The 13,353-nt window shown below is 32.6% G+C and overlaps 2 protein-coding genes across 2 annotated transcripts in view; one reads left to right on the plus strand and one right to left on the minus strand.

Annotated features, from left to right (window-relative positions):
- LOC142333255 (uncharacterized) overlaps positions 1-13,353 on the plus strand; it is a 496,762-nt gene that overhangs the window by 197,892 nt on the left and 285,517 nt on the right. The window lies entirely within an intron of this gene.
- The window catches only part of LOC142333256 (uncharacterized), a 301,571-nt gene that overhangs the window by 105,546 nt on the left and 182,672 nt on the right, over positions 1-13,353 (minus strand). The window contains exon 4 of the mRNA XM_075380259.1: positions 3,224-3,447. Within this exon, the coding sequence (XP_075236374.1) occupies positions 3,224-3,447 (224 nt within the window). The remainder of the gene's footprint in view (positions 1-3,223; positions 3,448-13,353) is intronic.

Here is a 13,353-nt window from a genome sequence, read left to right on the forward strand (position 1 = left end):
AACTAAACCTAACATGTGGTGACACATTCGACTCACGCGGCCATTAGATCTGTAACTCTGTGAATCCACGTTGGACTCACGTGGCACTCAAAGTGTTAAATTACAAAAAAAGAACAAAAAAAAAACAGTTTTTTTAAATTTATAAAAAATTTGATTTTTTTAAAAATTTTATTGTTTTTACTTCCTTGTTCAAAGTAAAGGAAGTAATGTGATCGCGAAAAATTTCCGTTTTCAATTTCAACGGAAATATCTATTTTAATCATTCCTGAATCAATTTTGACTAGTTTTGGCGTGACGCCTTTACGCATAACTCGAAAACGATTAGCTGTCGGATGTTGAAATTTTGGATTTAGGACTGTTGTAACATCTGGTTGTCGACCTCCCATTTTGATTGCAATCGACTGAAATAAAAGTGTTCAAAAACATTTATATGTAGTTTGAGCTTGAAAATAGAATACTCGTAAGCCAGGTCCTAGAACGGAAACTTTAGTAGTTTTTATGATATCCGACGTAACACACAAAATTCGAAAAAAAATCTTTTTTAGGTTTGTAGTACAGTAGCTTAGTAGTTGTACAGTAGTACAGTACTTAGTAACTGTAGCTACAGTAGTTAGTATAGGGCCAAGGAGGAGAAGGAGCCCTCCTTCTGAGAGGCTTTCCGGTCTTCCTGAACAGGGAATCGGATTGCTTCAATGATGAGGGAGGACCCCGAAGGGATACGTCCTTAGGGATGTAACTAGGGGACAGTCAACTGCCGTGGCACTTAGGGGCAATTGTAGCTAAATCACACGATGTTCTCAGTCGCCTCGTAGGTGCTTAAAATTGATGAAAAAAAGGTATTCTTCTGGTCTATCTTCCTTCGATTTTGACCTTTTACGTTTAGACATATTAAGAAATGGGTGCAGTTTTTTTAAAGTACTGACCCCGTTCCTAAAATTTAGAAAAAGTTTTTAAAAATTTATTTTTCTTATTTTAGTTTTTATTGAAGGGATTGTTAGTTTTACAGAAATCTTTATTATAACAAATTTGTTAGGCTTAACCTATAGATCAGGAATGGCCAACAAGTCGACCGCAAAGGCTTTAAAAGTAGCCCGCGAAGCCAAAGTTGAACAATTTGTTCTAACTTAAATAAACGATTGAAATTCTTAAATCTATAATTTAATCTTACAATAATAAATTATTTGTGAAACATACACATACTGTTTATATTTATCCAGATAAGATAAACAATCTAGTAATACTGAACGCGCTCTGTCGGCGCTAGTTGGCAGCTGTGTGGCCGTGTGTCTCAACTTGCTTTTTCTCTGTAGCGAAAATAGACAGGGCGGGCGCGTATCAGTGTGTGTTAGAGAGTTAGATAGTAAAGTGACAGCCAGTGAAGTGACAGTCAGTCACTACTAATGTCAGTTACTAATGTTACTGAAAAATTAAACCAATTAAATCAGCAACTACAGCGTAAAGGTAAAACAATAATACATATGATTAGCATTTTGAAGTCATTTAAGGAAAAATTAAATATGCTTGCGATGCAACTAAAGCGTCGTGATTTAAAACACTATCAAAATCTGGCAGATGAATCTAAAAATAACAAGACTGTTGCTTACGACAAATATGCTGATGTTATTGGAATGCTTCTAAATGAGTTTGATAGAAGATTTCTCAAACTAAGTGAACTTGAAGATATTGCCTATTTTTTATCTTACCCATTTAATGACATCGACGTTGAAAGTCTTGCACAGAAACTTTACAATTTTCTTAATACTACAAATATAGCAGAATTAGAAGAAGAAATACTAAATATTAAATGCGATATAAATCTAAAATAAATGGTTTCAGATAGCAATTTTTGGAAACTAATAAGCAAAGATAAATATCCAAATATTTGGACAATTGTTGCTCGTTTCAATGTCTTCTTTGGCTCCACATATTTATGTGAATCCGCATTTTCTTATATGAATGCGATCAAAACAAAACAGCGATCGCAAATAACGGATCTACATTTAGAGTCATGCTTAAGTTACTTATGAGTCATTACTTTAAGTTCATATGAGCCAAATTTTGAGAAAATTGCTGCTCTTATGCAATGCCAAGTTTCATCCAAATAAAAATTGTATGCTTAAAATTTGTTTTGTTCGTATTTATTTCTTGACATTGTTTTTTTTTTAAATTTTAATTAATATTGTTGGAATTCATAAAATAAAAAATATGTTTTGTTCCTATTTATTTCTTAACATTGTATTTTTTTAAATTTTAATAAATATTGTTTGAATTCATAAAATAAAAAATATATTGTAGGCTTAGATTGCAAACCTGATAACTCATATTCAGCATATTTTGCACAACTTTCTTAAAACGCATAAATGTTTTGCTTGTCACGCGATTTCAATTAAATAGGTGCATAATAGCGGTGTTTCATAGCCAATGTAAGGTGTTTTTCTCTTTCTAATAGTGTGAAAATGTAATTTTTGACCAAAAGTGGAAGTTTGCAATTTAAATCGGCGATATAATGACTTCTTTAATTATCTTCTAAAATTTTAAAATTATTTGCCCGTATCCATAGTCGACCGCAGACTATATTTTATGGAAAAAGTAGCCCCTAAAAGCTAAATGTTTGGCCACACCTGCTATAGATGGATATTTTTAGAAGATTTTTTCTTAAAATTTATTCCCAAACTCTATGAGATATGTATGCTATTTTGCTTCTTTTTTTTTTTTTGCTTTAACCCTTTTATTTTTTTATTCTTAATAGCCAGCCGGGAAAGTCATGAAATACTTTGCCTTTTTATTTTTTCAATAAAAGGATTAACATAATTCGATATTTTAATGGTTAACAACTCCATAATAAAATATTTATTTATTTTTTAGTTGTGTTTAAAAATATTTATCCTTCTTAAGATATAAATTTTTATTGATAAAACACAAAACGGTAGACTGATGTGAAAAGATAAAACATTTGTCCAAATGAAATCTTTTGTTTATCTTGATATCCTAAATATGTTCCTTACCAAAAACTTCCGTGTAATTTGTAGTACCTCAAAAAAAAGGAAGTAATAAAGTTGCTTTGCCACGGGTTTTTTTCGTATATGAATGGTTTCTTGCTGTTTAAATGAGTTAATAAACTAATTTAAAAAATATCAGGGATTATTTTATATATTTATCTGGGTTTTGTCTTTTTATTATAAATTTATGACGACTCAAATTATTAAATTTTATTATTGCTTACGTGAGTATGGCTTGCGTTTGTAATCGTCGAAGTGGTCGAGCTTGTCGGTGACTGAGTTGTTGTAGTTGTTGTAAGTACATAATGAAAATTTCGTAGATTTCTTAATGCGGCTGCGATTACCGGTGATGACACCTGGTGACCGTCGTCCAGGCAACAACTGCTCGGCAATATTGTCGTCTCTTGTTGAGGAAGCGATTCATCTTGGGTGTCGTCATCTGCTACTCCTTAATAAAACAAATACATAATATTTGTTACTATAAAAATATTTTGTAGTACATAATTATTTATTATTTTAAATTTCTATCAGTTATAACAAATACTGTGAAAAGCGGGAAATTACTACGGTACCTCAAATACTCCTGATTTTTGTTTTGAAATTATTATGAAACGTTGAGGTTATAAAAAAGGGAATTCTTTCCATTCAATTTAATATATAAACGCAAAATTTTGTGGCGATTCTGTCCGTTTGCAACAGCATTACGCGAGAACTGACCGATCGATTTCTTTCAAATTTGAAGGACACGTTCGTGTTATCAAAGGGAAGATTTAAACCGTAGATCCAAGCCCTAATCCCATTAAGAGTGAAGTTGTGAATTTTTCCTGTTGGACGGCAAACTAATACCGTTTTTGATTTCGTTTTTCGACGTAAAAATAATAAATTATGCGTTTTATAACATCAGATTTACAGTTCTCTATTTTGACCCTTTCCGGAGATATAAGGTATTCTAGGGTAATGGAAAGGGGAACAAAAACTGATATGTATCTATAGCAGCAACTTCTACATCAAGAACGAGGGAAATGTTGGAGGAAAGATAATTTTCCTGGTTTTAATTGTTATTTATCATTATTCTCACAACAATGAGTGTAACGAACACAGCGGGAGTCCAGACGTCTGGCTAGTCGGAAATGTGTGCGAACCGAGCCCTCATCGGGGCTAGTATTGTGTAATTAAGTGATTAATATTAAAAAATTTTATGGTGAGTGTGTATATATATATATATATATATATATATATATATATGTACACACATATACTCACCATAAAATATCACCTATACAGCCATAGGCCTATAGGCCGCGGAGGGCCAGTGCCCTGGCCTGCCCGATCACAATACTTAAACCTTCTTGATTTCTACCTGTGGGACCATTTCAAATATATTTTTTATTCAACCCCAATGCTCAACATTGAGGATCTTCAGCAAAGGATCCAAAATGAATTTCAAGAAATTAGGAATACTCCCGGAATTTTCGAACGGTTAAGAGAATCTTTCAGAAAAATATTTGGAGACTTGTGTAATTTCTAATGGTGGACACATTGGACATATCTTATAACTTTTGACAATTGTTAACTGTTTATTTTTTTTAAAAATACACCTAACATTCTACAACTATTAACGTAAGATTATCACAAGTAGTTGTTTTATTTTTTTAATTATTAGATCTATTATTGTGAGAAAATTATTACTTAATTTGACATTAATTTACAATACTAGAATTAACAATAAATAAAAACAATTAATATTTAATCGAATGAACGTAAAGTGGAGGACATGAAAACATACACAAAATTACATCAATTTTTTACCATAACTCAGCTTAACCGATTTTAAAAAATAAAATGTTATTTTATTCAAAATAAAAGGCTTAATATTTTAGCAAAAACTAATATTTTAATAAAACTAATATTTATGGAAATATAACGGATTGAAAAACAAACAAGGCCGCTATTTTGTAATTTGCGAAGGTATTTAAGTTCTGATTTTTTTCTAATTTTAAAACTTTATTACCAAGGCGTTTACCAAATATTAATTTGATTCCTTTATCCGAAATTTAGATATAAATTTTTACATAAAAATAAAAAAAATAGCGGACAGGAGGAGAACGAAGGAGAAATTGCCATTTTTCCTAAGGATATTTTTTGTTTAGTTTTAAAAGTAGAATCCGAAAAAGTATAGCCACAGTCCACCATTTTAGAAAAACTCTGTATAAATTTTTATTTGTCTCGTCCGGTTTTCGATCGTTAGATAAAATAGATTTATAAACAAATAATTTTAAAGAAAGAAATATATTAGAATCGGTGTTTAAAAAAATTGAAAAATATTTTTATTTTATAGTTGTTCAACTGTTCAATCAACACTTGTTTAATTTAATTAAAACAAAAAAAAAAAAAACGAAAATGGTAGATTTCCATTTACGTATCAAAAATTAAGAATTAATGAACCTAGCAACGCCTACAGAGTTAATTTAATTTTAGTTACGGATGTGAACGTGATTGCGTACGTTTGAACGTTGTTGGGCCGATGCTTCCTGTACAATACATTTGTTAGCGTATACGGCAGCATTACAATATAAAAAATGCAGTTTGTTGAAGGGGATAGAAGGAGAGAGGAACGGTAATATAAAGGGTTCCATCCCTTTACAGCTTTTGCAGCAATTTCATTAGGGACTCCGTTGGGAGCCGTCTCTCACTTCCTCTCTCTCTCTCTCTCTCTCTCTTTTCCCTGCGCCGTAACCCTTTCTACCATATTCGACTACCTATAAAAATCTACTAGATATGACTCTCAGTTGTATATTTGTAGAATTCGCGTACGTGGTAGTGAGTGTAGTAATTCCGAATTTTGAACGTTTCACAGGAATACATTGCTTTGTGTTTACGAAGTATATAATTGTGTAGTTTGCATTCGGTTCAGTGTTTTTATCGTAACTGACTATACATAACGATTTCGGGTTTTAAAGGCATTTGTTGTATTTCTCTTTTTCTAGCTATAATTTTGGAATATTTGTTACGATTTCAAATTAATTCAACTAAATATTCTCTTTACTACTGTGCGTTGAAAAAGTAAGTATATACCTATATAAACACGATTACGAGGTGTGGCTTTTAAATAGTGAGACTAATGCTGCTACAGTAGAACTGCGCATTCGCCAAATTCATACGACCGACATTTGTGTAGCGTGAAGTCTTCTCTTTCGATTGTTTCCACTCCTGTTTCTGTAGACATATTAGTCTGGCCGTGGCCTTCGTTTGGATAACATCTTTTTTTTTTGTTTTGCGGAAAAAATTGTAAGTGTTTTATTATGGCAAAGAATTGTCGTGATATTTCATATGAAACTTGGAAAAACAGCTACTTATGATTTTAAAACTTTCTCTTATAAGAGAATACAAGAAGATTATGGATAATCGAAATCTACCAATACTTGAGGACATTGAGCATGCCAATCAAGATTGCCTTCGATTTAGAAAGCCATCTATCAAAGCAGCAATTGCTACTACAGAGGAAGGATTTAACTTAACTAACACCTGGTGTCAAGAATGGAACGCAAAGCAGAATAACCAATCCCATGTATTACTCAAAAGCCGCTGGGTTTTGACTTTCCACGTAAGACATGGTCAACGCTAAACAGAATATAAACTCAGCATGGTAGATGCGCCTATTTCCTGTATAAATGGGTGTAAACACCGATTCCCCTTTACGAGTATGGTGAAAATCAAACTGTTAAACATATCGCAGAAGTTTACCCTAGGACAGCTTATGAAGGGACTTATAAAGATTTCCTAATGGCGACTCCAGAATCAATAGCTTATATTAATTTGTTAAATGTTTGTGATTTTTTACTGTAATTGGTATTGTGTTTTCGTGTCATACGTTAAATAAATGAAATAAACCACTATTGAAAACTTATATTTTATTAAAAGAAGTATATGGCAATGGATATTTATCATGTGCTCGTGTTTTTGAGTGGTTTAAGCATTTCCAAGATGGACGAGAAGACGTTGAAGATTGTGTTCGCTCGGGTCGCCTGTGCACGTCAAAAACGGATAAAAATATTGAAGAAATAGGTAATTTCATCCGATCTATCCGTCGGTTAACTATTCTTGTCTTTATTCAAGGTCTTTGGTCAACTCCGTGAAAAAAATAAGAAAAAAACGACCCGAATTGTGGAAGAACAAGGCATGGATTCTTCATCAGTACAATTCACCGGCTCTCACTGCATTGTCCTTGGTAAGACGTTTCTAGCCAAGCATAATATCCCAGTGTTCGACCATCTGCCTTACTCGCCTTACCTGGCACCATATGACTTTTATCTGTTCCCCAAGGTCATATCTGCATTAAAAGGAACAAGATCTTAGATCGTTGAAACTGTGAAAGAAAAAGCGGGATGCGTCGTGAAAGAAATCACAGAAGAAGACTTCCAGCACTGTTTCGAACGATGGAAAATTCGTATGGAGCGTTGTAGGGATTGAGGAGAGGTGTATATTGAAGTGGATAATAACTCAAAATGTATAAATTAAAAATTAAATACTTTACAGCATTATTCTCGTTATTTAATAGCCACACCTCGTATATGTTGAGGGATTCTGTTCCGTGCGGTGCGAGTAATGTTTTCTGCATAGGTCGGTAAGGTCCGTCGCCTTTTAACGATTGACTTTCCGCGTGCGCTCGGAATGATGTTAAAAGTTTAGCACAGTGAATTTTCTCTTGAATATGTCTTGCGTGAACGTGACGAGTGCACGCAGATTATGAAAAAACTAGTTTTCCGCTAGATTTCCAGGTACACCTGTTCCTAATCGACATAATTTAAGAGATCTAATCGGGGAATTCAGGGTGACAGGTGTCGGTAAAACTATGAAGTGATTAACCAAGAGAAATGGATGAAGAAAATCTGCAAGACATATTATCTGCTACGAAACATATTCACAATTCCGTGCTAAAGTCGGGACGACAGAAAAACATCGGTATTCCAACTGCATACAAGTCAATTCATAAGAAGCTCTTCCCGTATAAAGTGAAAGTGGTTAAAAATTATCGGCCAAAGATTGTGGAAAGCGAATTCAACACTGGATTCGCTTTCTAGCGACAATTCTGACGTATGTTTTCTTTACCGATGTTCACGCACAGAACTCACGGATATAGTCTGTCCACAACCGACTGATCGAGGTGTAGGTTGCAATATCCAGAAAAAGGCCTCAATCCAATATTCTTCGCAGAAACAATAAATTCAGCTCGAAATGATTCACCGGATCATGGAAGAGCTAATTGAGGACGAAATTAATAACGCTTGGATTCAATAAGACGGTGCGACTGAGCATGTAACCAGACACTTCATTACTGCTGCATGAGATCTTCAGGGAGATCGAATCGTTTGTACGGGCTTGGTCACCTCATTCTCCGGACTTAAATCAATTGGATTTTTACTTCTGGGATTATGCAAAGTAGTAATTTTTATTGAGGAAACCTCGACAGCCTCCAGAAACCTCCGAACTACTATTAGTCCGATTTAATTAAGGCTATGCTATTCTACATTAACAACTGGTGAGAATCTTCGAAAACAAAAAAAATCACGTTCAAATATGTCTGGATGTTCATAGGTATCATTTTCAATAACTACCGTAAGATAGTTCAGTGTTACGTATTGGTGTAATAGGTGACAGATTTATAGTTACTTTTCGAAAATACTATATTAATAAAAGGTAAATGAATGACTGTGCAGACAAAGTAAGCGTAGTATCTTTAATTTTTAAATCACCAATAAGATATTAAGTATTAAAAAACAATACAAATGACGTTTAGTTGGGTTGGATTAAAAAATATTTTTAAAATTTATCTTTGTCATAAAATTAATTTAAATGTCAGGAAAAGATTTTTGAAAGTGTATGTTTGGACTGTCGCTTTATATGGAAGTGAAACTTGGGACAATCGGAGTATCTGAAAAAGAAAAGATTAGAAGCTTTTGAAATGCGGTGCTATAGGAGAATGTTAAAAATCAGACGGGTGGATAAAGTGACAAATGAAGAGGTATTGCGGCAAATAGATGAAGAAAGAAGCATTTGGAAAAATATAGTTAAAAGAAGAGACAGACTTATAGGCCACATACTAAGGCATCCTGGAATAGTCGCTTTAATATTGAAAGGACAGGTAGAAGGGAAAAATTGTGTAGGCAGGCCACGTTTGGAATATGTAAAACAAATTGTTAGGGATGTAGGATGTACAGGGTATACTGAAATGAAACGACTAGGACTAGGTAGAGAATCTTGGAGAGCTGCATCAAACCAGTCAAATGACTGAAGACAAAAAAAAATCTTTGTCACTTTAAGGGCAATTAAAATTTAAATCGTTTTTCCAAAAAGAAATTTTATTAAATTTTCCCCACAGACTTAGGAAGCTTCCAAATTCAATTTTTTTTAAATTTATTTATATTTTTCTGTTCATCCGGACCACGTTTGCATAATAATTTGGAACATTTTTTTGTTTTCTCAATATTTTTTTCATTTTGTTAGTGTTTTTTTTCCTCGGTCCAGTTTTTTCCTATACTCTTATTATCCGTTTTTTCTCTGGAAACTTAAATTCTTTGTTTAATATTCCAACTCTGTATATAAAGAGATTTCTTCGGAAATTTTTGAAGTTTTTAAGATCATTTCTACTTCATTAAACCGGCTAGTTTTAATACTTCTACAGTTATAAAAGTTAAATATTTGTTTTATTAATATTTTTCGCTCATTCTGTATAAATATCCATAAAATTATAATCTTTTTCTCCGGATGGTGTGTTTTATTTTTCCTGTATTTTTATAAATTTCTGTTTCACTTTTTAGTTTATATATCCCCTGTTTGTTATCGGGTCCATATATTTTTTATAAAATTCTTTTTTGTTTTACAAAGATCTCTTTACGCGAAACATTTTGCAAAAAAAAAAAAAAAAAAAAAAAAAAAAAAAAAAAAAAAAATCAGCGTCATCAATCTTCGCCTCTCAAAGAATAACCGTTTTGTAATGTAGGAGTTTAGCAGTATGCGAAAGCGATTTTTTATTATATAAATTTCATGTTGAATACTTTTTCTTGATCGTTTACCGTTATTACTTCTTAATTTTGATATTCTTAATTTCCTTTTTATTTATATATATATATATTTTAAAGAATATTTATTACATGTATAAGTGTAATAAACGTCTCTCTTATACATGATTCTATATAAATTAATAAGACCATATTTAATGTTATACATAATAGAAAGTGATTGTAATGGAATGAAGATTTGATGTAAATGGTTCACAATGAAATTCGGTTATATATATAGACCATTTACTGTTGATGGATTACGTACTGTGCCCGCTAGCCCATTTACGAGGTTGGATGATTTGAGTCGATTTATCAGTGGTATTCTCGGAAATATGAACCAGTGCAATATCCGCAGTAATATAATTAACTAATCGTTAAATTATTTCGATTAATATTATTTATCAATTCCAAATTTTCCTGACAGCGTCGTCGTCTTTTATCTGAAAGATTTTAAATCCTTCGATTACTTTTGAAATTTTTCGTACTACAATATATTATTTTTCCTCGTACAGTTATTCAGTGATGAATTAATGATCTAAGACGGCCTCCGGCCTCCGTGGCGCAAGTGTCTCGGCCTTTCGACCGGAGGTCCCGGGTTCGATTCCGGTCAGGCATGGCATTTTCACACGCTACAAAAATTGTCATTTATCTCTCCTCTGAAGCAATATCCTAACGGTGGTTATTTTAACGTTAGGATATTCAAATATCGTCCGCAACGCTATGTTTTGGACCGGCTTCTAATTTATTTTGAAGCGTGGATTTCAACAAAGCTCCCCATTCCGGGTAAGTATATGCTAGAATCGGCAGGACGTATAGCCGAAAAATGAGCAGTTTGGTCTGTTCAATACTTACTATAATGAGGCCCTGACGGCCTTTGCCCTTTGGAAAATCACCTTAAAATTACAAAACGTCAAAAAAAAATCAAAAAAGTAATTTTTCTACCTACAGAACTTGAACCCGCGGCCGCATTTACGATGAAAAAGAAATTGCCCGTAATATACTCCGACTGTACAAAAAAAAATTTATACGAAAATGTATGAATTCAAAACATGAAACAGCCGCGTGCGAGCAGGATGTGGTGAATCCAAAAACAAATTGCTGCGTGCACATGTGTATTATGGCAAGAATCAAATACAAAAAACACGATTTCTCCATCTTGATCCAGTAAAGTGTATATAAGTATATACAGTAATATTTTAAGACGTATGAACTTTTAAAGCTGCCTATACTCTTGTCTGCGGTATTGGAAATTAGAGACATGAAAACTTCGAAAGATCGCTCATACTTTGGCGCTAGCGCAGCTGTAAAATATAAACTTATGATAACTAAAAAGTAGAAAATAAAAAATGTGTAACAAAAATTTTTAAAACACCACTTTTAAATTAAACGCACTGAAATGTAAAAAATAATTTTAGGTTGGTATCTCAGAATGGATTTGACAACAAGATGGTGATATGTAAGATTATGTGAAAGTCAGGTTCAAATTAAAATTTCATGTTTTTCCAATATTTATGTATGCGTCATGAATGGTCTAAAGAGTAGGGTGCAAACACGCATAAGAAAAAAATTGTAAAAACGTCAAATTTTTAATTTGGAGCTACGATTTTCACATAATCTTACATATCACTATCAAAGCTTGTTGTCAAATCCATTCTGAGATACCGTCCTAATATTATTTTTTATCCTTTAGCGCGTTTAATTTAAGATTTTACTAAACGTCTTTAAAATAAATCGAAATTGTTTTTTCCGCGATATCCTCCACTTTGTTAACGAATTTTGAAAGCGATTATCATAATTAAAAAATCCTTTTTTAGAATATTTGAACAAAATTTTTAGAAAATCGATACAAATAATCCTAAGATATAAGGCCAATAGTAGTGCGATACACATATATATATGTTATCTTTTTATCTAGATGAATTAGTTGGATCTTAATACGTAACGATTTGAAAAAAAAAAATCCGATGCTTCATTTTTATACGATCACCATACTTTCCCCTTTTAATATAAATATTCTAGTTATATTCAAACGGGAAAATAAAAAAAAATATCATTTTTTAATTATGATTTGTTATTTAATGTAAATCAGTAATGATTTTGCCGTTGACAGAGTTTTATTTCAAATTCATCAATGACTTTCTATATTATTACTTAAAATAGTTCAACTTAGTTATAAAATACAGTTGGAATTTCATTATGGGAATCGAATTTAGATAACAAATTTAGAAATCGGTTTCTACAGAGTTCTACATATTTCATTTGATAGTAGAAAGCATCAAATGCTGGTATGTTTATCTCAATGTAAAGATTAATAACTAGTAATTCCTTTATAATAAAACTAGCTGCGGAGGCGTGTCATAGGCATGCCCTCCGGGCGAGTTTCCCTGGCGAGCGTCGTCTCGGAGTTGGATTATTAGGTGTCCAAAATTGGCTATCTCTTGTGTAAAAATATATATTTTTTTTTAATGATAAAAATTGATATAACGACAGTTCAATTACAAATTTAATTGTAGAAATTGATACTAAGAAATCGGAATTTTCCGCTAGCGTTCGGTACATTTCGGTGCTTACCTTTTGGTTATAGTTAATTATTTTATGAAGTAAAACAATCACATATATAAAAAGATACATTATTAATATATATTTCGCATATATATCGATACATAATAATATAATTAACGAGTATACACCTGACCACCACGAGACATATACTAACGAATCGGGATTTTCCGCTAGTGATCGGTACATTCCGGTGCTAAGCTAAGCAGGATGCATACACACATACAAATGCCCTTTAATCGGCTAGCATATGTTTTATTAAATTTCGCGATTTAATATAAAATCTGTTTAATAATATTAAAAGATAACTAATAAATTGTGAAATGTTGTCTGTACATTCAAATCCTAGTAAAGGCAATTACCTTTATACGGATTTTAATCCTTTCTTTTTCCTGTTTAGCCTCCGGTAACTACCGTTTAGATAATACTTCAGAGGATGAATGAGGATGATATGTATGAGTGTAAGTGAAGTACAGTCTAAGTTAAACCATTTCTGAGATGTGTGGTTAATTGAAACCCAACCACCAAAGAACACCGGTATCCACGATCTAGTATTCAAGTCCGTGTAAAAATAGCTGGCTTTACTAGAACTTGAACGCTGGAACTCTCGACTTCCAAATCAGATGATTTTGGGAAGACGCGTTCACCACTAGACCAACCCGGTGGGTACGGATTTGAATACTAGATCGTCGATACCGGTGTTCTTTGGTGGTTGGGTTTCAATTAAATACACA

Source organism: Lycorma delicatula, chromosome 12 (assembly GCF_047948215.1).
Source record: "Lycorma delicatula isolate Av1 chromosome 12, ASM4794821v1, whole genome shotgun sequence".
NCBI lineage: Eukaryota > Metazoa > Arthropoda > Insecta > Hemiptera > Fulgoridae > Lycorma > Lycorma delicatula.